Raw genomic sequence first — 24,852 nt, 5'->3', positions numbered from 1 at the left:
CTTACCAGCCCCTGGTCCCAGCTGCCTTCCCCGGCCTCCCGTCCTGCTGTCAACCGCACAGTCTCCCGCTCCTACCCCTGCCCGACGCCCCGAAGTCAACTTTCAACACAGCAGCCAGAGTGACCTTGTTAAAGCAAGCCAGGTCGTATCACCCCAGGCCCCAAAACCCACTACAGTCCCACACCTCACCCAGAACAGCAGCCACAGCCCTGACCCCCGGGGCTCCCTGGGACACGCCCCAGGAGCCCGCTGGCCTCACCTGCTAACACACCGCCTTGTGGCCACACCAGTCTCCCTGCTGTGCCCTTAGCACATGCGCCTGGGGCCTCTGCCCCTGCTCTTTCCTCTGCGTGGAATAACCTCCCCATCCCGGCTGCCCTCACGTTAGAGCTCAAACATCCTACAGCCCGTGGAGACATCCCGGCTGCTTGACCTAAACCACCACGCGGCTCACCCCAGCCTTCCCTACCCCCTCGCCCCGTTCCCTGCTTTACTCGTTCTGCTCACGATTCACCCTACATTTATCTTCCACGTTACCGCTCATCCTCTTCACCGTCTGTCTTCCCGGCTGGAACGTGAGCTCCGCGAGGACAAGGACTTTCTCTTGTCCGTTCCCTGTTGCATCCCCGCACCCACAGATGCACCTGGCACAGGGGAGGCCATCAGTAGGAGCCTGTTCACGGAAGGCGCCAAGCAGTGAGTCTGGAAAGGCCGGTACGAGCACGGCCTTCAGGGAGTCCCTCTCTCTCCCCCCAACCCGCAAAGAACATCGATGGTTTAACTGCGTCAGTTAATGTTCAGAACCTAAGATGGCAAGGCCCAGCCCCTGGCCCTCGGTATCCCACAGCCCGGAGATGTTCCACGGGAGCCACATTCCGAACAGTGAAGCTTATTCCAGAAGGGCCTCACACACTTATCTTGCTCCTCTCCAGCAGGAATTTTCTCAAATGTAACGCACTCTTCCTTCCTCCTGAAATGCCAGAATAAGGTAGCCTGGGAATGCTCTGACACCAACTCTTTCTCTTCTCCGGCTTCAATGAGATATTAACATGTAAAGACACGAAAGGTGAAGGTGCCCAATGTGAGGATCTGTCCTGCAAGAGGACACCAACTCTCGAGGATGCAGGCTGGCTATGATGAACATCGCTCGGCAGACTCGGGCCCTCAGGGCCCAGGACGGGGTGCTGAGCTCCCAGGGTGGCTGCTTCTCTGACACCCATCCGGAGCCTGCAGCCTCATCCCTGTGGTTTCTGGGAATGCCCCCCTCTGCTTCTAACAGGCTCCTGCTCTGACTCTGCCCTCTGATTCCATGTGGTTGAGCGAGTCCTCCAGGCACCAGGGCTCTACCCCACCGTTTGTGTATCCCTGTGCCTGGCCCCTAGCAGATGGCAGCTAACGTCTGCTGAACGACACACACAGAGAACCACAAGAGGTGCGTACGTCAGCATGAAGGTGGAGGTGATTACGGCAATGATGTTGTAATGAGGGGATTGAGGACAAGAGCAACTATGGCATCCTGAGCGGCTGTGATGTGCTTCCCCCCCACCCCGCTCCCGTGCACCATCCCGCTGGATGCCTGATATATGCTAGGTAGTTTTGCTTTAAGATAAGAAAACGGAGGATCAGAGACACAGAGCGACTTTTTCATGGTCACACAGCTCTCTAGTGACAGAATGGGATGCACCCATATCTGCCTGAGTCTAACAACTGGGCTTTCAATCATTTGGATGATTTGTTTTCCCTTCTCAAAAGGAGAGTCGATTAAAAAAAACAAAAACAAAACACTTGTTGAATGAATGAACAAAGTCATGCGTAATCGACCAGAAACTCCCGAGAGATGGAGAACATACATACCCCCCCTTGTCTCCTGTATCCTCAGCATCCTGACGACACGGGGCACATCATAGATGCTTAACACAGTAACAAAGAAATGCGATAAAACTAAGGCATGAGGGGCTCCACATCGGCTACAGATAAAGTGCTCGGGCTTTATGCTCACTGTCGACCTCTAACTCTCCTTGACACGTTCCAAAATGGCTGCCATGTGCAGAGGTGTCCTGTGGACACAGAGTCTCCTGGTTTTAGTGACAAGGACAGGAATCATAACAGGGATAAAAGCTGCTGCTTCCACCAGGTTCTGGAAGGACCGAGAGAGAGAACCTACAGCAAAACCCCACTTTCCACAAACCCCGGTAACGAGGCCTCACGTCTCTCTGTATTTACTATTCAACCCGTGTTTCAAACCTTCACATCATCACCCATGTCTTCATAACCCTCAGAATTATCTGCACTTCCATTTGTCATGTATCACTGATATATTTTAATAAATAGTCAAGTACAAAAGATGAGATTAATAGATTAAAACTATTAACCTATTAAACAACTCTGAACAGTCTAGAAATTCAAAATAACCTACAATGCATAAATATATCATTAGTTTGAAATAATTCTTAGGCACTTAATTTTCTTCAGTGTATGTTGTCAGTCAGCCACGACGCTGGGTAATACTGCAGTTCAGAAAGGCAGCGTGAAGATTTAAATATTAAGAGTTAATTCCCTGGTTAATTTAAACCTAAAATAGAGAAAAGCAGGAGTCTTGAACGATGCTGTCAAGTCACAAACTCCAACACTCAGCAGGATGCAGCCCTCCGGGTAAAGCTGTGACCAAGGCTGTGATTTTGCTACTGTTCCCCCCAGGCCACTCTGATACCCAGCGCCTCTGGCCACTGTCTCCTTGGAATGAAAGGTAAGGAAGCTTCCCGAGAGGACCACTCTGCTCCCATCATCCTGCCCACACTGACAACTGAGGCCCAGACCTGCCCGGCTGCCGGCCTCCCAACGTGCCCCTGACCCGGTCCAGGTCCTCCCAAGGTGTCTGGGGATGATCAGCTAGATGCTGGGCTGTGGCCAAGCTTCCTAACCTACCTACACCCCCCTCTCCTCGCGTGTAAGCCGGGGAAGTTAACAGGAACCACTAAGGGTTGTTTAGGAGATTCGAGGGCAGAGATGTACCTAAGGCAGCCAGCCCGGCTCCACAGACATAGTGGGATTCCATCAGTGTCAAGTTCTTTTCTCCCGTCCTTACCAAGCACTTGCCAGACAAAAATGTGGAAAGTTTGGTCAAACTATGAAAAACATCGGCTCTCAGGCCATCATGGATGGAGTACTCATAAATGAACGCAGAGGGGCAATTTTGGAGCCCTATGAAAACAGAAGAAGTGGGGGGCATGGCCACCCACACCCCCCCCCCCCCCCCCCCCCCCCCCCCCCCCCCCGTGCAGCAGTGATGAGGTACACGCACTGCAGCCAAGTTCACTGCAGGATGGGCAGGTGGGAGTGATCAGGAAGGTAGGTCTGGAGCCTTCGGTCATTCTGAAGCACCACACTTTGCATGGAAAGCTGGAGGAAGCACAAACTAAGGGTGGGATCTTTCTCTTCCATGAGAAGAGCCGGACAGAGGGTGAGGCTGTAGAAGTTTCCCGAGTTGTTTTCTCAGATGAAGGGCCTTTGGCATCAAGGGCCTCCAGAAGCAGCCAGGTTGGGTCATCCTCGTTACAATTCTCAAGACTGTGCTTCTTCGGGACAAGGCAAGACTTAGTCTTGAACGGCTAAGTATAAGGGCCCAACAACATTCTGAATCTGCTCAAGGAGCACAAGAGGGAGACTCCTGCTGGGTGCATGCGCTGAGCAGAGGTTCCCTAGGGGCTCCGCCGGACCACCCCAAGCTTGAGAGCCACAGTGCCATTTGGCAAGAATGATTCACCGGTTTTGATGTGCATTAGTTTGCATTTCTGTGGCTGTCTCCGGAGGGCAAACCTAAGGATGTGCCTGAATTTTCAAGAATGCGCCCTATCTGCAGAGTCTAGGTTTAACAGTAATAGATCAAGCAGAGAGGAAACTCTGCCCACCCAAAAAGCACTGGCCCCCCAGAGTCAGCCTGTGATTTATGATTTTTGTGGCCCAACTTCGCCCAAAGTAGTGTAAGGTGAGAATACACATTCCTGGAAATCAAATCCGAGCTCCTATAATAGCAACACAAACCTAGAGTCAAGATAAAGATGCGCCCTGGCTAGAATATACCCAGAATTCTTAAATAATTGATTCTACTAATGGCGTACTGGTCACTGACTCCTATCGGGCCTACTGCTACTGCGAGCTTCTGTGCAAATGAAATTAATTTGTTTAGGGCTACTTTTATTTCACTGCTGAAAACCAAAATGCTAAACAACAAGAAGATATTCTTTAAAAAATAATTAGGCAGCTGCACACACGTGGTGATCAGATTAAGTAAGAGTCCACCGTGAAAAATCTTGGCTTGAAGGACAAGACTCGGCTAGGCCCGAAGCTATCTTACTACGCGTGTGACCTTGGACAAGCCCATTCCTCAATTCCCTCTGGGGAGGAGGGGCAGCATCACAACCTCAGAGGGCCACTGGGGGGGACCAAGGGAGATCTGTGCGTGATCCCGCATGACACAGTAGCCAGACTGTGGTCGGCCCTCCACCCCCACCCTCGTCCCTGACTCCAGTCCTCTCTCCAGTGTCCAGCCTCAACAAGAAATCAATCGCCATCCCACTGCTATCTCCTCCTAGGAAGGGAATCCAGCATGGTGGTGATAAAAATAAACGTTTATTGAACACCTACTATGGGCCAGGTACTGTGCTAAGGGTATGTATATTACTATTATTATTACACTTAATCCTCACTGACAACACTATGAGTGAAGGTCTAATATCATTCCCATTTTACAGATGAGGACACTGAGGTCAGGTAAGTAGCCCAAGGTCACACAACCAGGCGGTGGGTAGCCCCAGGATCTGAACCCAGGCAGTCGACACTGTGCTAATAAGTGGCTTGGCCCTTAGTGGGGCTAGAGAGAAGGCAAGGGAGAAATCTTGCAGACCAGCCACAGAGAAGCATGCATTTTTGGATGGAGAACTCACACAACACTTTGCTGAACCGGATTCCTCAGACCTGAAAAGATACGGCCTTTCGTAAACTCACTTCCAAGCCAAACTTCTAAGGTCCTGCCTGTCCCAAACCCTTGGCAACACCTCTTTAATGTTGCCCCTTGCAGTTTATTCACCTCCTGGCAACTGGTATGATCCTTTTAAAACCAAATCATATCATGCCAGCCCTCTGCTCAAAATCCCCAGTGGCTCCCCATATCTCACGCGGGGTAAAGGTCAAGGTCTTGACAATAGCCTCCAAAGCCCTATCAGTCACATTAGTCTCCTTGCTGTTGTTCCAACACAAGGTACACATTCCTGCCCCAGGGCCTTTGCACCTGTTCTCTGCGCCTCAATGTGTTTCTCCTAAATGACTGCTTGGCTCAGTCCCTCATTTCCTTCAGATCCATGTTTAAATGTCACCTTCTGGTGATGCATTACTCCTTCTAGCTCTCCCAATTCCCCACCCTGCTCCCCCATCCACCCACCTCGCAGCACTGTTTATCCTATGACATACCATACAGTTTACGTATTGATTACGTCTCCTCCACTCTCGCTAGACTATGAGCTCCACAAAATTTCTGTTTTGTTCAGTGCTGTTATCTCCAGCACCAAGGTCAGATCCTGGCACTTAGTAGGCGCTATGTATTTGTGGAATGAACGAATGAAAGATATTTGGTCTTATCGCTCCCCCACCCTGCCCCAAATATGACTACAAGATCCCGATTGCTTGTTAGGCGACTGGTCCACACAGCAAAAAAATGAGTCCCTTAACCTCTTCTTTCCCTGGTTTCCTTATCTCCAAAATGAGAGAGACAGTTACTCCATCCTCTCATCTACAGAACCCTACCAGCTGTGAAAACCTTCAACCGACAAAAAAAGGGCAGAATTCTTCATTACCACAAGCCTGTAGCTACATTTACTCGATTATAAAAACTGCACTTCCTTTAGAATGTTCCCCAGTTAAGGCCCCACAGCCCCCACGCCTCTTAGCATAAGTGAGGCTTGGCTGCCGTTGCGCTCCATGATTTGTAACCTGCACACCAAGTCAGCATTAACCTCAACTGCTGGGATCACTGGTCCTGTAAAATCGACCCAGGTTGGGTTACAGAGAAGTAAACCAAACCACATTTGGTTGTTTCTTAGGATCAGAAACACCACCTCTCCTTGTCCCCCTCAATTTAACACTAATTCCTTAGTAGTCCATGCTGTTGGTTTTGGGGCTCAGCCAGAGGCCCTCTGGAGAAGTAACAAAATTAGGTGTTCTGGGCCAAAGACAGGCGCTGGGAAGAAAGGAGACCCCGGCGCAACAACCAAGTGCTCCGTGGTACAGCCCGGACTGGAGGCCCGCATCAGAGGGCCGGGGATCCTTCAAGGTCACTCCCAGCCAGGGTCGAAGAGCCTCACGCCTGTGTTTCTCCATCTGAAACAGGGACTAAATGCGTCTAACACTCTACCCAGTGCCGACAAGTCTAAACCCTACAAGGCCAAGCCCAGGGTCAAATTCACAAGTGGCCTCAGCTTAGGCCCGTGTTAATGTTCTCTTGACGTGTAATGCATAATTCACTTCTCAGACTGAATGCTGGGTCACGATATAGTAATACTGTTTAGGTTTCTCAAAGATGCTCTATCAGCTTTAATTATATAATCAATATAAACTGACTTGTTGAGCTCCTTCGAAGTCCCCGCCTTCTTGATAAGCCCCTAGCCCATGGCACAGCCCCTGGCCCCTAACAGACTCCTGTAACATCTGCTAACTGACCACTTCATCCCGAGAAGGCGGAGGGCACGGTGGTTAAGCATACACATCAGAGAAGTCAGACCTGGGGAGGCGGCCTGGCTCCATCACTCACTTCCCACTGGGCAGCCTGAGGCCCGTACACATCTCTGTGCCTCAGCTTCCTCATCTGTAAAGTGGGAATGATAAGAGTACCTCCTTCATAGGGCTGCTACAAAGACTACGTAAGTTAACAATAAATTAAATCACTTAGCTCAGAGCCTGACATGTAAGTGCTGACTGAAACGGCAGTCATTATTATTAGAAATTTCTTCTTTACGTCTCAAGTCACACACAACCCTGAGACTTGGGCTGGCCCTCCCTGGTGCATATTCTGGCACTGTGGCGGTAACACTGAGTACATGCAAGCCTAGGCTAGTCGGGCAGGGCAAAGAGATGGCACACATGCCATCCTTACCGTCCTCTGACCAAGGCAGGCATCGCTAATCTATCCCTGCACTCTTTGCATGCCGACTGCAGCCCACAGCTGGTAAGACTCAGTTCAGAACTTGGGGCACCTACTACCACTATGGAGGAACCTGTCTGTTGTCTTCTGATCTGGTGTGGGAGAAATTCATGCAACAGAAAGTAAGGGAAAGGACGACCCCCCGCATGAAAGTCATGAGAAACAGATGGGAGGTTTGCCTCTGTCCGCTTCTATAGGCACTCAAGGGTGACTACATTCGCCTTGAATCCATCACAGCAGGTGCTCAATGAACATGGAAGACAGTGGGAGAAGCTGGCCAGACCCTCACTCAAGCACAGAACTGGTGGGTAGAGAAAGTACCCTGCTTTGGCAGGTTCAAGGCCTGACACAGCCCCTTATTCATCACATGACCTTGAGCAGGGCCATCCCACCCCTTGTGTCCAAAGAGAGGGTGGGACTAGACAAACCCCAAGGGCCCTTCCAGTCCGACATTCCAATCCAGGAAGCCCGTCCAGGCACCCACGGTCTAGGGACCCCCCACTGCCCCCACAGACCACAGCCTCATGTACTGCTCCTCACACAAAACCCCATGACCAGGGGCCCGGGAGAGAGACACAAGGCACTGGGCAGCTGCTGGCCCCATCCATCCCTGCCAGCGGGCACAGGCCCAAGCCTGGTGGCCCACCCCTCCATTCCAGCTCACACTGCCAGCCCCTACATCAGCCCCACTTCTCCTTCCATCCCATTCAGGGTATCCGTCCCATTAACACTGACCACCTGCTAGAGGTTTCTGCCCATGGATCTGGCACCCTAAGGGGTGAAGCTGCAAAAATTACACAAACACGTGCAATAAAGAAAGAACATGACGAGCCTAGGAGGGACACCGGCCACAGGCCCTTCAAGGAGAGGTGCAGGGAAGGTTTCTCTGAGGGCAGGATGGAGTCAAGACGTGAAAGAAGATCAGAGAAAGAACATGCCAGGCAAAGGGAACAGCAGCTGCAAAGGCTGTCGGGCGACAGTCAGTTGAGGCCAGGGGCCGGCAAACCCCGGCACAGGTACTGGCAGAGAAAGGTCACCACAGAGACCTACGGCCTTCAAAGCACCAAGTATCTATTATCTGGCCCTTTACAGGTAAAGCTGCTCGACCCCTGGCTTAGAGTGTGAGATATACAGAAAGAAGGTCAGGGTAGCTAAGACAGACTGCGCAAGGGGGAGACTGACACATGAGGAGGTGGGGGGGAGCCAGGCTGTGCTGGGTGGTGCGGATCTCAATGACCTCCAGCCTGGCATCTCTGCCTCCATTCTGTCCACCTCCAATCCACCCTGCAAAGGGGTCCCCGGGTGATCTTCCCAAAACACACAGCCAAACATGTTACTCTTTCTCAAAGAGCAACGGCTCCCCCGTGGTTTCCCAAAGCATGTTCCAAGAATACTTGCTCCACAGCTGAACTTCGACAAAAGGGTTCCATGGTTAGGCAAGTTTGGGAAACATGGCATTCTCCTCTCCGATGTCCTCCAGCACACACGTTAGCCCACGAAAGACTAAGTAAGAGGTCCCTCCACAAAGAAATCTGTTAACTTTGTTTAACCTACTGTCCTTCAAACTTGCCTGGCCACAAACTTCCTTTTGTCCACAAAAATCTCTCAACATTCTAAAGAACTAGTGTTCGTGGGCTACAGGGCACATTCCTCTGCCCCCACCTCCAGGAGGTAATCCAAGAGCTATTCCACATCTCATGTGCGTGTGTGTGCACGCGTGTGTGTGTGTGTGTGTGTGTGTGTGTGTGGTCTGGAGCGCCATCTCTGGTCTGCCCCTTGCCTTCCTCCTGCCTCCAATGTGCCCAGGTGGCCCCCAGTAAAGGTCATGCGGCTGCCCCAGCTTCCCGCCTTCTCTGGTAATGACAGCCCAGCTTTCCTTTAGGGGCCACCCCCCTCCCATCTCCTGCCAGCTCCCAGGGTGAGGACACAACCCCGGGCTGGCTAAGCAGAATATTTCCACCCCTTGCTGTGGGGTGACTGGTTCAGGAAAATGAGCACAGGACCCAAGCTGGGCCAATGGGTTCCAGACCAGGATGGGTCGGGATGCTCCGGAGGTCACCACACAGCAGGGGGATTGCAAGATGGGATTCAAGCCCGGTCCTCCTGCCCGCGCTTGTGCTTCACCTCTCATTTACTCCCGACCTGAGTGCCCAAAGGCCTGTTTGGGACCTAGTCGTCCTTGGTGCACTCATGGGTGCTCAGAGAGGGTACCAGGAGGGCTGCAAAGTGCTGCCCATAATCGCACTTCCCCCGGGGAAGTATGCATACTTCTCAGCCAAGGGAGCCGGCCTGGACCACGCATCCATCCCCTTTCAGAGAGAGGTGGCAGTTGGCTGTGAAATGGGGAGAGGAAGGGGTACAACTGGGGGCAAGGGAAAGGGAGTGTACCTGCTCGCGGTGCTTTTCCTTCCAGCTGCACTGGCTCCGTCAGCCTGCAAAAGAAACCCAAAACACCTGCATCAGCCAAGGGGGGAAACCCAGATTCTACCCGCTGCCACCCCACCAAGCTCCCCCTCAACACCAGCCTTCAGACAGAGGGGAGAGCGAGCACAAGCCTCTGCTCCATTCTTGCGGGCTGGGAAAATCTGCCCCTAGTGGTAAGAGGGAGTCAGGACACCCCTACCCCCTCACCCTGCACCCCCCACCCCCGGAATTTGCTTGGCCCTTTAAATCCAGCTGAGCACCCATTGCCAACACAAACCCAGCAACCACAGGGCCCTGGGGACTCAGTGAAAAGTAAGTAACCAGCTAAATTGGAGATTGAATTGCACCATTTTTATTTTCATCTGGGATTTCCAATAAAACAGTAGCCGCGGATTTATTCCTACCAACCGGAGGGGGAAAATCCTATTATGTTAAAATATTCTGTCCCCCAACCCCACTAAGCAGGGAGAGACAAGAGAGTGCCGGTTCTTAATCTCTTTTATTTGGGGTTGGGGAGGGGGATGGGGAGATAAGGCTGACCAAATGAAAATTTCAGAAATCATAAAATTCGGGTTCAGATGGAGAGACTGAGGCCCTGCGCCAGGAGGGAGCTGCCTGAAGTCTCAGGAGGACTGAATGACAAACACCTGGGGTTCCTGACCCCCAAGGCCAGCGCTGGGGGAGCCTCTGCTGCAGAGGCTGTAGTATGCTGTACACATGGAGAGAAAGCCCGGGTCATAGATGCATTCCCTGGCTTTGTCAGAGCATTTATAATAACAGTAACCACAGTTAGAATAACGCAGGTTCCAAACTCTGGCACACACATGTTTCCAAATTCAGAATCCTTCCAAGTTTAGAAAGGTAATGTAGTGCGTGTGTTCTGTATTTTGAAACAACCCTGGCAGGATCTGGGTAGCCCCACCCCCACCCCGCCCCCAACCCCGGACTCAAGCACAGTGGTATTTCCACAGTGAAACTCATGCAGTCAGCCCTATGGAGGATAAATGAAGACAGAATTAGTCTCTTCTCCCTTCAGGTCAAGTCCTGCCACCTCATCAGTTACAAAAAAATCTTTCTGTTTTCAAGTTTTTTGAATTTCAGGATTGCGGATCTAAAATAAAAAACGACAGCAGCTACCTTCTGACGCGTGTTTTCGAGAAGTTGCAAACTGGCAAAACCAGATGGCAGACTTCAATTCAAACAGTCAATACAGAAAAATAAAAGGATTTCACCAAAAGAAGGCCCGATTTCAGGGAGTGAAAGCAGCACTCAGTCACACAGGACCACAGTCAGCTAGAGCTGCCATGCCTGCTTCTCCACAGTCCCCACCGCTCCCTCTTGCCTTACACCCAGTCATCCAGCCTGGCTCCCAGGGGTATCCAGACTCGATCCCCTAGCTAACCTCCCCTGGGGTGCTGGTGTATGCACATTGAATGCTTCTTATTCAACCCTCCTGATGGGTCCCCCAACACACATACACAATATCCCCATTTTACAAATGAGGCAATGAGAGTCAAAGAATTTTAAGTCATTCGTCCAACAGCCCACAGCTACGTGCCCAGGTCTGGGTCACTCCCGTGCCCACCTTCCTCAGCTCTGGAATATCTTCTCTCCCACCAACATTCAGAGGAGCCAATTGGGAAATGAGGTAAACCCACACAGCCCCCGCTGTCCACACGAGGGAAATGCAAAGACGAAGGACAAATAAGGAGGTAGAAATGTGAGGCCTGGGAGGGAAAAATTAATGGGATGCTGGTGTATTATTTCAGTGGCAGAAACAAGAAAGCGGAAAATGGTTTGCATATCATTTCACTGGGAGCAAAAGAACAGGATCAATTACAGCCTCCCTCCAACATCTTGCATTCCTCAAAACTTCTATGGAAAGTGAATGGGAAGAAGTTCCTTTAATCTTTATATCAGAAGAGGCAGAAGTGGTTAAGGGGTGGAAATTCTGCCCCAGAGAGCTTAAAAAAAAAAAAATTGTAAAATCCCAAATGATCTCTCATCTTTCAGACTCAACTCAGGGCATGTATTTCTAGCATTTCGCACATATTTGTGTGTGTGTGTTTTTTTTTTCTCTGGCCTTTTCCTTCCCAGTTTCACCCAGAGTCGACCACATGTGGACAGTGAACACGGGGCTGGGGAGAAGAAAAGATGCTCTGTCTCTGGCACACCTAGCCATCTCCACCTCCATTTTCCTTCTATTATGTTTGTGATGCTTGTGCTTCTTGCCACCACCAGTGACGATACTCACTTTTGTTTTCCACCGATTTTTATAAAATAAAGACAAAATGCTAAAAATGTACAAACAGTTGTCCAAACAAATCCTTGCAAACTCAGGTGGAGCAACAGGAGAAATGGAGCCGCTGGGAGGAGGAGCACCACCTGGGCAGGTGTGATGTGCCCGGTTACCGGCGGATCCGGGGAGCTGATGCGGGTGGGCGTATACACGGACAACGGGCCCAAGTGAGAGATGTCCAAGCTCCCATGTGCCTGTATCACAGCGCCCATTGATCATGGCACATGGGCCTGGCTGAGTCCAGACCCACCTTGACGACAGCAGACAGCCTCTCAGCGCCCCCCCCTCCAAGCTCACAGTGCCAAGGGCACTGACCCTCAATTGTAGAGATCTGTGAGATGCCAGGCCAGCTCTGTCCGTGTCCTCGCAACTACCTACCGCTTGAACGAAGCTGACCCTCTGACATGGCCATTTTCCGAATGGTCTAACACCAGCAATTTCCTGATTCAACCTAAACCACAAACTCACCTTCACCCAGTGTAACCTGACCTGATTGCCGGTTTGAACTGAAGGTGAACAGCACACGGTGTAGCATCAGATACATGGTCTTGCGTTTGGCGCCCTGGTTCTGCCGTTTCCTAGCTGTAGGATTCTTGGCAAGCCACCTGCACTCTCAAGGCCTCGGTTTTCCCACGTGCAAAATGGCAACATGCCAATCCCACGACCGATCTCCCGGGACTGGCGAGATAGCGCGGGTAAAACTACCTAGTGTGGACTAAGTACCGATCACACAGATTAGCGAGAGGCGCAGGGCTGACCTTGTACTGTCCCTAGGGGTCTCCTGGCCTGTCTCAGGGTATGATCTGAATCCTGTGCTGCAGGTCGGCATCCCATGAATGTCCACCAGACCCCACAGCTCTGCCGCTTCCTCCAAAGGGCTGGTCGAAACGACATCAGACACAGTGGTATAGCTAAATAGGTGCCAATCGCAGGCCACCACTTAAGCAATGGGAACTCTACTGTGGCTACCACCGGACCCAGTGCTCCGACAGAGGCAGCTCTGCCTGGCTCTGTCCAGGTCTCACGGTGGGCAGGCTCCTTCCCTTCCCTGGACCTGAGATTCTCGCTGGTACAAACAGGACGGGAGGGAGGCATGAGAGTTAAATCAGGTCATCTCCTGCTGCCCTTCATCTCTGTGACTGTATGTGGAGCTGACCCAACCTTAACCAAACCCTGCTATGGCAAGTGAAATGGGGCAGGGCACAGTGGGCCCACAAGAGACCCTCCTCCTCACACTTAAAGGGGGGGGGTGGGAGGGTACAGGCATCCACCTCCCCAGCTCTCCATAAGGGCACCTGCCCCCCCCTTTGCCAGCCCCATCCATTCCTTCTACACCAGTTTCTCCGTAGGACCCGGGCAAAGCTATTTTTGGTTTCATTCGACCCTCCTCTTCCCTCCCAAATGAATGTTAAGTTGTTCTTTTCCATTCTCTTATTAAGGATTTTCTTGAAAAGAAAATATTATTCCAAACCCAGAAATTTTATTTCTGAATTTGTGCAAATGTAAGTTGTAGGACATTAGCTGCATTTCACATTTTGTGCAAATGGCAGAAACAGGCAATTCGTGTGCTACGGGATGGGGGCTGGCCAGCGATTTCGATAAAATAAACCCTTTTTTAATTTAAATGCTAATGCACTGAATTAAAATTTAATAACTGAGGAAATTGAAAAGCCGAGCAGGAATATTGGAAATAAATCCAAGCAGAAACAGCTGAAATTAAAAATTCTAGAGAGTGGGAGGATAGCAGCTAAGCTGTCTTATATGATTACATTTTTTTTTTTCAGAATGAAGCAAAAAAAAAAAAAAAAAAATCCTATCTCTCGCTGGCTCTAGGGCAGTAAATCCACAGTGCTGTGATTTATTGCTCAATTTTCCTGAGGGAAAAAGGCTTTCTTTCATGCTGAAATATTTCATAAATTTCAAGCCAGCATAAATTCTTAATTTAAAAGTTATGGAGGTCACATTTAGTGCACTGGTACGGTTCCAAAATCTTAAAGGAACAGCAGCGACCAAAAAAAAAAAAAGAAAAGAAAAAAGGAGGAGTAGAATTTGCTTTTTTTTTTCCCCCCCCTCCATTTTTTCATTTTGGTTTTAATTCACGAGTTGAAATTTCATTATTAAAGATTCCTCCTGGATGGATGGAACCCAAGCACATGGGGAACTGGTATGTGTTTGGAAATCTGCTGCAAAAGATGAAGAGATAAAGATTTAATTCAATTATAAAAAGGCATTTTTTTTTTTTTTAAAGCCACTTGAGGAATTTCTGGTAAAAATTTACTCCCTTCACTGCCCGGGAAGGGGCGAGGGTGGGGGAGGGTGGCCAATGTAATTGCTTCTCTTAGATCTGCAATCTTTTGTGCACACTGATATATTCATTTGTTATACAGCTGTTCAGCGGCGGAAAGAATGCTGGGGCGCCCATAGTTCTAAGCAAATCAATCAAAAATTAATGATTTGTCATGCTTGCACAATGGAGGAAAACAGCTCCTTGGGTCCTGGCTGCCTGATCTCGAAGAATGAAATGCCTTTCTGCGATAAGAGAACCGAGCCAGAGGCTTGGCGAGGCTGAGGTGCCACTGCGAATGTGGGTGCTCATGGTCCCCTGAGCTCTGAGAGAATGGAGGAGGGCCACCATCTTGGAGAAGGCATCTCCAAGATGGTGCCTCGGCCAGTAAAGCCCAGGACAGACCCGGCGAAGCACATTTCCATGGTGGTATAAATTAGGATCTTGCCTTCTCCCTCCCCCACTGCAATGCAAAAATTGCCTCCTCCTGGGACACATCAGCGACTCCCCCATCTCCCCTGCCAGATTTGACATGTCTCCGTTCACTGTTCCCCCAACACTCCTAACCCGCCACCACCAGCCCTTTTCACCAACTCTACGGGATGAGGACCACAGTTTCTGGAGCACCTATGTCCACCCAGACCGTGTGCTCCTTCTGGACGAAGACCACATCCCACACATGGCCATGACTCCAGCACCCAGCTTGGGGCCTGCCATAAGGCAAATATTCAGCAAATAGGGTTGAATCCATTACTTATTATTTCTCAGGAAACAAGGACCACGAAGTTGCTTAAATGAATAATAAACTACACTGGCAACCAGGATGAAATAGAACTGATCTTAAATAATCAATCACTCCTTTATTCATTCAACAAATATTCCTTGAAAGCCTACTGTGACAGCTCAGCTTTGGATGGACAACCTCAAATCCACTGGTGGACAATTCCAAATCCCCGACATTTACTGCTTCTTGGCTTCTCTCCACCCTTGGAAGGGAAGAGTGAATGTGAACCCATGAGAGAAGTTCCCTGCATGCTCAAATGCCTTTCAGGTCTTGTATTCTTTCTTAAGTCACGTGAATGTTATATTCACAAGTATCAAACGCACATTACTCCAAAACATGCCTGTGTACGTCATACATATGTTATGTTTGAATATTAAAATACTGTTTTATATTACCAACAGGTACCACTGACCCGGTAGGAAAACGCTCAGCCTCAGCAGTGAGGGAGGCCAAGGGCACTCACCTGGAGGCGTGCAGGAGGCACTGATGCACCTGCCAGAGCCCCGGACCCTGTTGAGAGGACCACTGTCTCCCACTATTTACTGAGATGGTAGGACAGTGGGTCCCAAACAATTAGAGCCTCATTTACACACCTCTTTCCTTTCCAACAACCAATGGATCCCCACAATTGAACTTGAACTTTCTGTCGCACTGAAGCACAAGACTCAAATCAGGGAAAGTCATTCATTCACCCCAAAAGTATTTAATGAGCTCCTTCTATGCACCAGACACTGTTCTAGGCAGTTGGGATATATCCCTGCCCTCACAGAGATTACATTCAAGGTGGGGGAGACAGCAGCATTAGGTGGAGTACATTAGTATAATATATCCTATGCTAGAAAGTCATCAGTTCTGTGAGGGAAAAACAGAGAAGGGGAAGGGTAATCAGAGTGCTGGGGCAAGGGAGGGGCCACAGGCTGCAATTTTAAGTCAGGTGATCAGAGCTGGTGTCATTAGGCAAACAATGGAAGGTAAGGGAATTGGTGTCCGGGAGGGAAAAGGGACCGACCAGGGCAAAGACCCAAGGGCCAGAGTGTGCCGGGTGTGCTCCTCGAACAGCAAGGATGTCATGAGTGAGGACGAGAAGGGGAGAGGTAAGGGAGGCTGGCCCATGCAGGGCCTTAGAGGCCACTGAAGGCCTGAGGCTTGTACCCTGGAAAGCCACTGGAAAGTTTTGGCGAAGTGAGGTAATTTGACTTCCACTTTAAAAAGTGCCTTCTGGCTGCTATGTTGAAAATGGACCGAGGGCAAGGGGGGAAGCCGGCAGGAGGCCAGTTAGGAGGTCACTGCCACGGCCCAGGTCAAAGATGAAGGTGGTTGGAACCAGGGGAGTGGCAGCAAGGGAGTGAGGAAGTGGGTTTTGACTATCCTGGAAGGTAGGACCAAGAGGACCGCCTGATAAACTGGATCTGGGCTGTGACAGCGGACTCCAAAGATCTTTGGCCTCCGCACCAAGAATAAAGGACCTGTATCTCTCTGGTCCATGAGAAGATGAATCTGGCAAAGCATCTTCCATGGATGGTCACACCACATCAAATCCTCTCAATAACCCTCGAAGGAGACGGTGCAGCTTAACTATCCATCCCCCTTTGACCAAGAATTGGCCAACCACCCAGAGGGGCCCAGTGACTTGCCCAAGGTCACACAGCAGGTCAGTGGCTTGGCCAGGGCTCACCCACCTTCTCACCCAAGTCAATGGCCATTTCCTCTACATGCTTGGCCCTTGGTGTTGAGAAGAAACAAGTCAAACTTGGCCCCAAACAATGGAGGTGAACTTTGCCTACTGAACCATCAGGCCCCAACTCGGGCACAGGCCGCCCCCGCTTTTGTTCACGGGGTGTTCTCATAAAACGCCTATTAAGGGCACTGTGCCAATGCCAAACAATAGCTTTGCACGTTACAAAGAGGATCCCACTCCCAGGGAACGAAATATATTATAAATTCCCTAACTAGACCTTCCTTCTCAGATCAATTTCGGTGACACGTTTCTACCATGTGGTGCTTGGTTTCTAATTCTGTATTTGCTTTCCACCCGAACGTAGTTACTCAAGGCCGCAGACGGCTCAGGGGACCAAGCTGAAGGGGAGGCTGCTGGAGAAGACTCGCAGTTAAAAGAAGTGGGTATTTCAATGGGTATTCGTACCTTGCATAGTAGACGTGCGATTCTGAGAGAGGCCGTGGGAGTACCGATGTAGACTCAGACATGGTTCCTCGTCATTCACCCAAATACTATCTATTAAGTGCCTACTGCGTGCTGGACACCGGAGTTGTTACTGGGAACACACAGCAACAAGAACAGTGGGGGAGACGGGCAGTGATGACTTAATTATTTCACACTATCAATTTATAATTACCAACTGAGATACGTGCTGTCAAGACGAAGGCCTAGACTCCATGAGCATCTTTGACAACGGCATCCGATGAGACTGTGGGGTCAGGAAGAGCTTCCCTGAGGGAGGGATGCTGGAACAGGGTACACAGAGCTCCTGCTCACCAGGGGGGAATGTACGGTCTAGATGCAAATAAAGCGAATACAAGCTGGGTGCCAAGGAGCCAAGAGAAGGGCACCATCTTACCCAGCAGGGAAGCCTGGGTCCCTGAAGCCTGCAGGGCTGCAGCCTTCTCTGAAGGCTGCTACCTCTGGAGGAAGGGACCAGCCCACTGACAGGCCCAGGCTCTGATCAGACCCCAGGCCAGAGCCCGGAGGTCAAGGGAGGCCCAGACATAACATCAACTGGCCAAGTTTCCAACTACAAGGGAAAACAAAGGGAAATGACCGTCTTTATTCCCCTTGGTTACGATGCCACTCTGCCCCTCCCCAAGCCCTTGCTATCTGAGGTCAAGTGTCAAGAGATAAATCAGGCTTCCTAGGGATGGTACCAGCACGGTTCTACCAGTTTCACAGGCCTTTCCAGGTGCGGGCAGGACCTTCCCTCTCTGGTGGACAACCGGACGGACTACAGCAGGACCTTAATGCTGACATCATCATCATCATCCCCACCACCACCACCACGGTCATGACCGTCTCTGTCATACCATCAACAGCTGGTGATTACAGAGCACCTGCAAACCAGGCACAGGACTTCGGGCTTCACTCCAAGGCTCCACGGGCTGCCCTGAAGGCTCGTGCACCTCTCGAAGCAACCACTGGCTGCAGGATGGAGGCAGGGAGCCCAGCGTGGAGGCCACCGTCATCTTCCAGGGAAGAGATGACAATGGTTGGGGACAGCAGTGGAGGAGAGAAAGCTCTGGAACGAAGGGCTACTGGGAGCGCCAAGGATCACCTAAGACAGCGAGTGAGGAGTACCCGGGGCGGACCGGGCACGCAGCAGTCACTCAATAAATGGCAGGTTTAAAAACAGATAAATGATGGCAGCTTTTGAGGAACTCTGGTCTTAAGACTGTTCACAGAGGACCTGGTCTCCTCCAGGCACAGACCTGGGCACCTGGGAGACACAGCAGTGAGAGATGAAGCTACCTCCACACCCGGGGCCTGACTCCGGCAGGAGGGGCAGTAGCCTCCCCCAGGCTTGCCGCACAGGCCTCGCCGCCCACACCCCAAGCCTCGTTCTCATTCCCAGCACGGGTAGAGCCCAGAGTCCACACGGGGCTCTAAAGGGTCCATGAGAATTCCTGGGTGTTTCAAGTGCATAAGTTCTATTTGCCCAGCTGCGCTGGATCACAACGGGTTCTAGGCTGCGTCCGAAAGGGGGAGGCTGCTCCTGGGGTCAGGTCCAGCAAGGTTACTGGTTTTGGGGTTTGTTTGCTTGTTTTATTTATATTAAAATAATTCTAACAGAGTTACAGAGAAACTATGAGGGGTTCCCTTCCACCTCTCACCCAACATGAGGGGCTTCAGGCACAGGAGAAACATGGTCAGAACTGTATCTGCAAAAAGGCTGCAGGGGGCGAGGAGGAACACAGAGGCATTAAGACCAGTGAAGGGCTGGGGCGCCTGGGTGGCTCAGTTGGTTAAGCGGCTGCGTTCAGCTCAGGTCATGATCCTGGGGTCCCGGGATCGAGTCCCGCATCGGGCTCCTTCTTCGGTGGGGAGCCTGCTTCTCCCTCTGACCCTCACCCCTCTCATGCTCTCTCTCACCTTCTCTCAAATAAATAAATAAAATCTTAGGAAAAAAAAAAAGAAAAGACCAGTGAAGGGCTGATGCCAGCATCCCAGAAGGGTCAGCTGGGGCCCGAGCTAAGGCCAGATGAGGCCTGGTCTCCCTCCCCAGGACCAGCAGTCAAAATCCTTAGGACCCGAGAATAAATCGTGAAGAAGGCCACCAGCGGTCACTGGGAGTCACTGCGAGTGACTTGCGAGTGACTTGCGAGTGGGACCTTGGCCTCTCGGTGCCTCAGTTCCTTCCTCTGTAAGATGGGAGTGATGCTGGTGCCCCCCTCCCGGGCTACTGTGAGGACTAAATGAGCTCATCAGTCACATGCTCAGGGCAGAGTCTCACAGCCACATAGTGCTGGCTTGTATTTTAGTCCAGCATGAAGGGCCCCCAACGGGGAGAATACCAGCAGCCCCGGGGCAGCCAGCATGTATTAAGCACCTCCTGTATGCCAGGCCTGGGCTCGGGCACTGGGTATACTGCCCCACTGAATCCCCTCAATCACCCTGGGTGGTAGGGACGGTCCCCAGTCCTGCAGTCCAGGTCAGGTCAGGTCCCCGAGGCTTGCAGAGGGCAGGGACCAGCTGGAAAGAGGCTCAGCCAGGCCTCCAACCCCAACACTCTGATTCCAAGTCCGTGTCCTCAAACCCTAGCCATGATACCTCCAAGGCCCGGCGGGGTGACCTTGGCGAGTGACTTCCCCATCTTTAAGAGTGGACACGCTCCTCTGCGTGCATAAATGCTGCTCTGTTTGTTTTCTTTCCAAAAAAGAAATGCGTCTCAGCTCCTTACAGTCACACAGTTAATCTCTCAATTTACAAAAGAGCGAGTCATGTGACTGGATTCCACAAAAATTCTCTCTCCAGGTTTATGATTTTACAGAAAACTCCAGGGAAAACCGCCTGGAGCAAGTTAAAACCAGATCAGCCATAAACCATGTCCTGGTACAGCCGCATCAAGCCAAGACTCAGATTACTCATTAAATATGTGATAAATATTCGCTTCAGATCAGCAGGAAGTGGGGGGGGGGCGGTAAAGAAAGAAAAACTTTTTTGCTTCACAAGGGGGAGAAAAAAAACCTATTGTAAACAGAGAAAGTTGCAAGCTCTAAATTAGTGAACCTAGACTTGGGGGATGGGGTTCTTAAGTCACCCCCTTAAGTATTTCTAAGAAAGGCAGTAAAGGAAAAGGCTACTCCTCAAGTCTCTTCAAGGAGATCAAAGTAAAGGGCTTGGGCCTCCTGTGACCGTGGCCATGGTGACGCCACGGTGATGCCACCATGCGCAGACAGGAAGAGCAGCAACATCCCCATGCCAGGAGACCGCTTCCTCCGACTGCTGCCTGCCACAGGCAAATTCTGCCCATGTGTCCCCCCCGCCCCTCCCAACCACCCACCTGCCCAGCGAGGCTGCTGGACTGACGGCCTCTCAGAAACCTTCCAGCTCTGCCATCCGGAGTCAGGCAGCCTGGGTTCAAATTTTGCTCAGAAGTAGCTCTGTGACTGGGCTCAAGAAACATCACCTCTCAGCCTCAGTTTCCCCTGATGTAAAAGAGAGGAAAAATCCCCATGAAACACAACTGCTGGGTGGATAAGAAGGTAGAAAGTCCGTAACATGCTCGGCTAGTGCTAACAATGCTACATGAGCCACAGATCTGGAGGAGGTCAGCATGATTACACTGATGGTGGTGAGTAAAATTAATACATTTAAAAAACAAAGAAACCCAAACATATTCCAATCGCTCCAGCGGGGTTTACTCGGCACAGTATCTCCCCACATAGAATCTGGAGCTGGATGGCCAGGGTTCAAGCCCGGACTCCACCACTTACGAGCCATGTGACACTGGGGAAGTCACTTAACCTTCTGAGACTCAGTTTCTTCATTTGTCCAACAGGGATAATGATAGTATGCACCACACAAGGTTACTTAGGGCTAAATCAGTTAACATTTATAAAGCTCTCAAAACAATGCCTGGTACGTAGTAAATGCTCTATAAATAGTTTTAATTAAATGATTTATCATTTACTGAACTCTGGACTATATAATTATCATTTATTAAAATTCAGGTAAGTCCTGTTTTCCTCTGAGCCTCAGTTTCCCCACCTATCAATTGGAGGATTTTGACCAGATGAGCTCTGAGGACCCTCCTAAGTTCTGGAATTTGCTGATTTTTGTGTTTCCTCTGTCTTTGATCATGCCACCTCACCACCCAGACCGTGGTCTACTGAGCAGCTGGATCCCAGGCCCTGCCCCACAAAGATTTCCCTGACCACAAAGACAACCTCCTAGAGCACCAAGGGCGTGCCTGAGCACACCTAGAAACATACCACCCTCTGCAGCTTTGTTCCCCACCAAACTGCGAAATTTCCATGAGGGTGGCTAACTGTTTAGGGCTTCTCTGGGGCTCCACAGCACCCAGAGCTATGCTGCATACAGAAGGGGCTTAATAAAGGTCAGTCAATTGGTTTAAAACCTAAAGGAACTTCCTGCCAATACATAAAGAACCATGGTGATGGAATGGGGTCTAGGGAATCATCTACCCCAAGAATGGCAAACGGGTTGTATTTTCAGTGCCAAGTCTAATCAACTATTAGTGGCCCCCCAGGCAATGTGTTGAAAAGGATTCTGGGGCCACAGCAGAGCTCAGCTAGAGAGAGTGCTGTGATTGATTACTGATGTCTGCAGTGAGCACGGTAAAGCTGGGGATGGTAACACGCTTGCCCCCTAAACTACTCCAATATCCTCCCTTTATAGAGAAACCCAGGTCTCCTGGCCGCCAAAGCACCCTTTATCCAGTCACCACATTCCCATTTGCAAAAACATTCCTATATGAAAGAGGAGCTGTGGCCTTTTAAAATTCGGTGTAGGGGCGCCTGGGTGGCTCAGTCCTTAAGCGTCTGCCTTCGGCTCAGGTCGTGATCCCAGGGTCCTGGGATCGAGCCCCGCATCGGGCTCCCTGCTCGGCGGGAAGCCTGCTTCTCCCTCTCCCACTCCCCCTGCTTGTGTTCCCCTCTCTCACTGTGTCTCTCTCTGTCAAATAAATAAATAAAATCTTTAAAAAAAATAAAAATAAAAAAAAAATAAAATTTGGTGTAAAGGGACACAAAAGACAACAGAAGACCAGAGACAAAAGAAATCCACATGGCGGGGGGGGGGAGGAGAACCTGCATAAAACACTGGACTTACTTTGGTTGTGAAACAAGACTAATTACAGAAGGGCAAAGTAGATACTCTAAGAAAGACTTTACTCTTTTTAAAGAAAGAAAAGTCTGGAACACTTGCTCAAAGTAGAAATCTTACAAATTCCTATTGCAAAATAACTCCTGGTCAGCCAACCACAATCTCTATAAATATATCACAAGATCAACAGCCCAGACAAATAGGGGGAGGGGGAGAATAACTGCATGAATTTTTTAAAAGTCAAAATAGTCCCTCTCATAGTTGGAAAGGAAGGAGTTCACCCATTTTCCTACAAAATGAGAGGCCCAGGAAGAAAAGAAAGATTTTAATTCCTCACATCCCAGTGGATGCCTACTGAGAAATCTACACAGCCAAATTCTTTTGAAATTATTCTACAATTCTGTTTTCTTTGCAGGGAGGGGGGAGAAATCTGGTACCCTGAATCCATCGGGGGCCGCCACGATCTTACAACGGCTCCCATGGGATTATTCAGAGTGGGAACAGCCAATTGCTCTAACGGGCCTGATGGGGGGGGGGGGGTATGCCCTACAGGGTCTGGACCAGACAAAGGAAGACAGTCTACGTATTTAAAACAGAGGTAATTTAATATAGGGATTTGAGGACACAGGTGGTAAATGGGTGAGATCAAATGGGGGAAAGGAAGGCCACCAAGGACTAGCCAGGAGAAAGAAACGAAGAGATGGGTTTACCAGAAGTTGGGGCCGTTCAGCAAGGGCTGCCCAATGGGAGTGGATCCCAGAGGCAGCTTACACAGAAAACACTGTGAGAGGCAAGAATGACTGGGGACAAATACCCTGGGCTGGTGGTCCCTTCTTCCCACCTTCCAATCTCCCTGCTGGGCATCCTTCTGGCTCAACTACTTGAAGGCCAGAGGGCAAGGGCACCCAGGAAATGCAGGTCCTTGTCAATCAGAGCACGTCAGGGGAAAGACAGGGACGGAGCTCAGGTCAATCCAGCAGCTGAGCAGCTCAGATCAGGAAGTTCCTGGAGGAGAGGACCACGTGGTAGCGGTGTCCTGCACGCTCACCAAGGGGTCCCCCCTGAGTCTAGCTTCCCTGTAGGGACTGTAACTTCCTCACGGCCAAGGCGGTCTTCCCCTGAACTGTGTCATCCTCCGCACCAGCCAGCAGTCATGGCTCAAACCTGATGGGACCCTGGAAGTCTGAGAAATGGACTTCTGGCCAACTGGTCCCAGGCTCCCAACATGTGGGATGTCTGGATGGCCTTCCAGCATACTTTTGCTTCAGGCCTTTGCTCAGAACCTACAGTGGACAGCAAATTCAGAATGTGAATGAAGGCTACTTGTCCCCAACTCAGTCAGAAGACCCAAGCACCCGGGAGACACTCCAGAAGCATCTCCTGACCAGATCTGGAAGACTATGTTTATGGGGGTCAGGATTGGAGGCTCAGCGGTACTGAAGTCTGATACCAGCTGGAGGGCTGAGATGGAAATGCTCCTAAGGCTCCAGAACTTTCCCCCTTCTGGATTAGACTCCAGATCCACACTGGAACTTCATGGTGGTCTTTTTTGAACCATATCGTGAAAGATAAGAGTGTTCCTTTCCCACGAGGTGCAGACTCAACCCTACGAACCCCTTCGTCCTGGCTGTGGCTAAAGGCTTGGTTTCAAACTACACTGTGTAAAGAAAGGGCCCTTCCCTTTCACTGCCGGCTCCATCCCCACCTCCCCCCAGCTGCAGGACCAATCTCCCTCCCCTGTTTTCTTAAAGCACTTATTGCCTGGGCCATTCAAATCGTATTGATCAACTGGCTGGTACATTCAGTCATCTTTTTATGACCTGTCTCCCAAGCCAGAGCACACATCTTCTTTGGGTAGAGGCCGTGCCTCTGGATTCCCCAGTGCCCAACACATGGCCCAGCAGAGAGAACACATTTACACAGCATCCTTAACAGGGAAAACGGCTCAGGTTCCCAGAAGCCTGCGACTGGGGTGAGACAGGAATAACACAGTCTATCAGTACCCCGTATCTGTCTAGTGATCGGCAGGATTTCTAAACCCATTATTTCACTTAATTCTTTACAAAGCAGGAGTCATGATTTCCATTTCAGAGAAGAGGGTGCAGAGGTGAAGGGACTTTGCCCAAAGTCAGTAGTTGCTGGCAGGGCTGAGATTCAAACCCATGACTTCTTCCAAGACAAATAGCAAGTTTCTTGCCCCCCCCCCCCCCCGCCCCCGCCCCGGCTCTTGTCTCCCTTTCCAAGATTCCATGTCTTGCTTCTCTTTCCTGAAATGAATTGATTTAATGAAATCATTAAGTGATAAAAAGAGTTCATAAACGTGAAGGCACTTAGAACAGTGCCCGGCACAGACTAAGTGCTGAAAGTAATGGCCACCACTGCCTTCATTGTCATGGTCATCTCTCCATCACCATAAAACTCAATAAAACGCCAACCCACCAGAACACCAGCAGTTAGCAAGCCTCACAGCCAATGCAGCAGAATATGGAAAATGCCCACATTTAATTAAAAGGGGGAAATTACAGAATGTCAAATGACTGATCAGTGAAGAGGAGACATTTAAAGAGACTGGAGG

The 24,852-nt window shown here is 50.4% G+C and overlaps 1 protein-coding gene across 2 annotated transcripts in view; it reads right to left on the bottom strand.

The window, feature by feature from the left end:
• Positions 1-24,852, bottom strand: part of ZNF618 (zinc finger protein 618) — a 178,697-nt gene that overhangs the window by 66,905 nt on the left and 86,940 nt on the right. For both annotated transcript variants that reach the window (XM_032418139.1, XM_032418141.1), the window contains exon 2: positions 9,581-9,624. In XM_032418139.1, the coding sequence (XP_032274030.1) occupies positions 9,581-9,624 (44 nt within the window). The remainder of the gene's footprint in view (positions 1-9,580; positions 9,625-24,852) is intronic.

Source organism: Phoca vitulina, unplaced genomic scaffold (genome assembly GCF_004348235.1).
Source record: "Phoca vitulina isolate PV1807 unplaced genomic scaffold, GSC_HSeal_1.0 scaffold21, whole genome shotgun sequence".
Taxonomy (NCBI): domain Eukaryota; kingdom Metazoa; phylum Chordata; class Mammalia; order Carnivora; family Phocidae; genus Phoca; species Phoca vitulina.
This window is presented reverse-complemented; position numbering and strand designations above follow the sequence as displayed.